The sequence below is a fragment of the Plasmodium cynomolgi genome, assembly GCF_000321355.1.
Source record: "Plasmodium cynomolgi strain B DNA, scaffold: 1597, whole genome shotgun sequence".
In the NCBI taxonomy this organism is placed as follows: Eukaryota; Apicomplexa; class Aconoidasida; order Haemosporida; family Plasmodiidae; genus Plasmodium; species Plasmodium cynomolgi.
The window spans coordinates 1-1025 of NW_004193304.1; the positions used below are offsets into that span (position 1 = coordinate 1).

At 27.0% G+C, this 1025-nt stretch overlaps 1 protein-coding gene across 1 annotated transcript; it reads right to left on the minus strand.

Annotated features, from left to right (window-relative positions):
* Positions 1 to 337: 337 nt before the first annotated feature.
* PCYB_008190 (hypothetical protein) lies at positions 338 to 804 on the minus strand (the record flags this gene model as incomplete). The annotated part of the gene is made up of 2 exons (XM_004228240.1): positions 338 to 613; positions 760 to 804. 2 exons carry the CDS (start codon positions 802 to 804, stop codon positions 338 to 340), a joined length of 321 nt encoding a protein of 106 aa, XP_004228288.1.
* Positions 805 to 1025: the final 221 nt, after the last annotated feature.

A 1025-nucleotide genomic window follows, 5' to 3' on the forward strand; every position in this document is an offset into this window, starting at 1 on the left:
CCAGCAGTTCCAATACTTCCCAAAGCCGAAGTAACTGCAATCTTCTTAGTTGGATCCTTTTCTGGGGTATTATCTGTAATATAGGATCTTTCAGGAATATTATATTCAGAACAATTGCATTCCTTTTCATATGGTGGGAGAGTGAGGAATTTGCTACCAGATTCTTTTGAAATGATTTCGTCACAATTAGAAATGTTAACTTCAGGAGGAAAACTTGTTAATTTGGACAAGTTATGATATTGGCACCATGGTATTAATACACTATCTTTTGGAATAAGGTAATCTTCTTCTTTTTTTAACATTTCCCACAGAGGATTAATTTCACTTTCCCACAATTTTAGTTTTCTGAAACACCTCCCACCATACGTGAATAAATCTTTTTTTCTTGTAACCATAGCTTGAGATATTGGCAGGCTGCATCTCTCATAGTTTTCTCACTATATTTATAATAATCATATCCATCTATATAATATTGTACAAAGTAAACAGAAATATATTTTAATATGGGATCATTAATTTCTTTAATATGATTCAAAATTTCATCCTTAAATGTATTAAAATGTTGAAGGAATGGTTCAAAGATCTTAGTAGCACACCTAGGTTCGAATACATTCTGAATGATAAAAAAACGAAAACAATAACAAATATATGTATGTATATTGTGAAATATAATAGAATATTTCGTGAACTATTTAATGAAGATAACTAAGGTTGTTTTACGTGAAATTAACGACTATTGAATATAAAAGATAAAATTACATTTGAACTATCTGTCTTGCTTGGAATTCGACAAGCAATTTCCATATTCCGGGAGTATGTTTTAAATCGAAGTAGTTGAATTTTTGAAATAAAAAATATTTCTGATTACGCAGTAGCATATATCAAAAATAGAAGATATAAAGTAAAAATATATATATATTTATAATTTATAGTAAAATATAAGGAAAAAAAATTAAAATATTTCAGAGAATATATTTAATTAACGGTTATTTAAATATTTTGGTATTAAAAAATATTATAAGTTT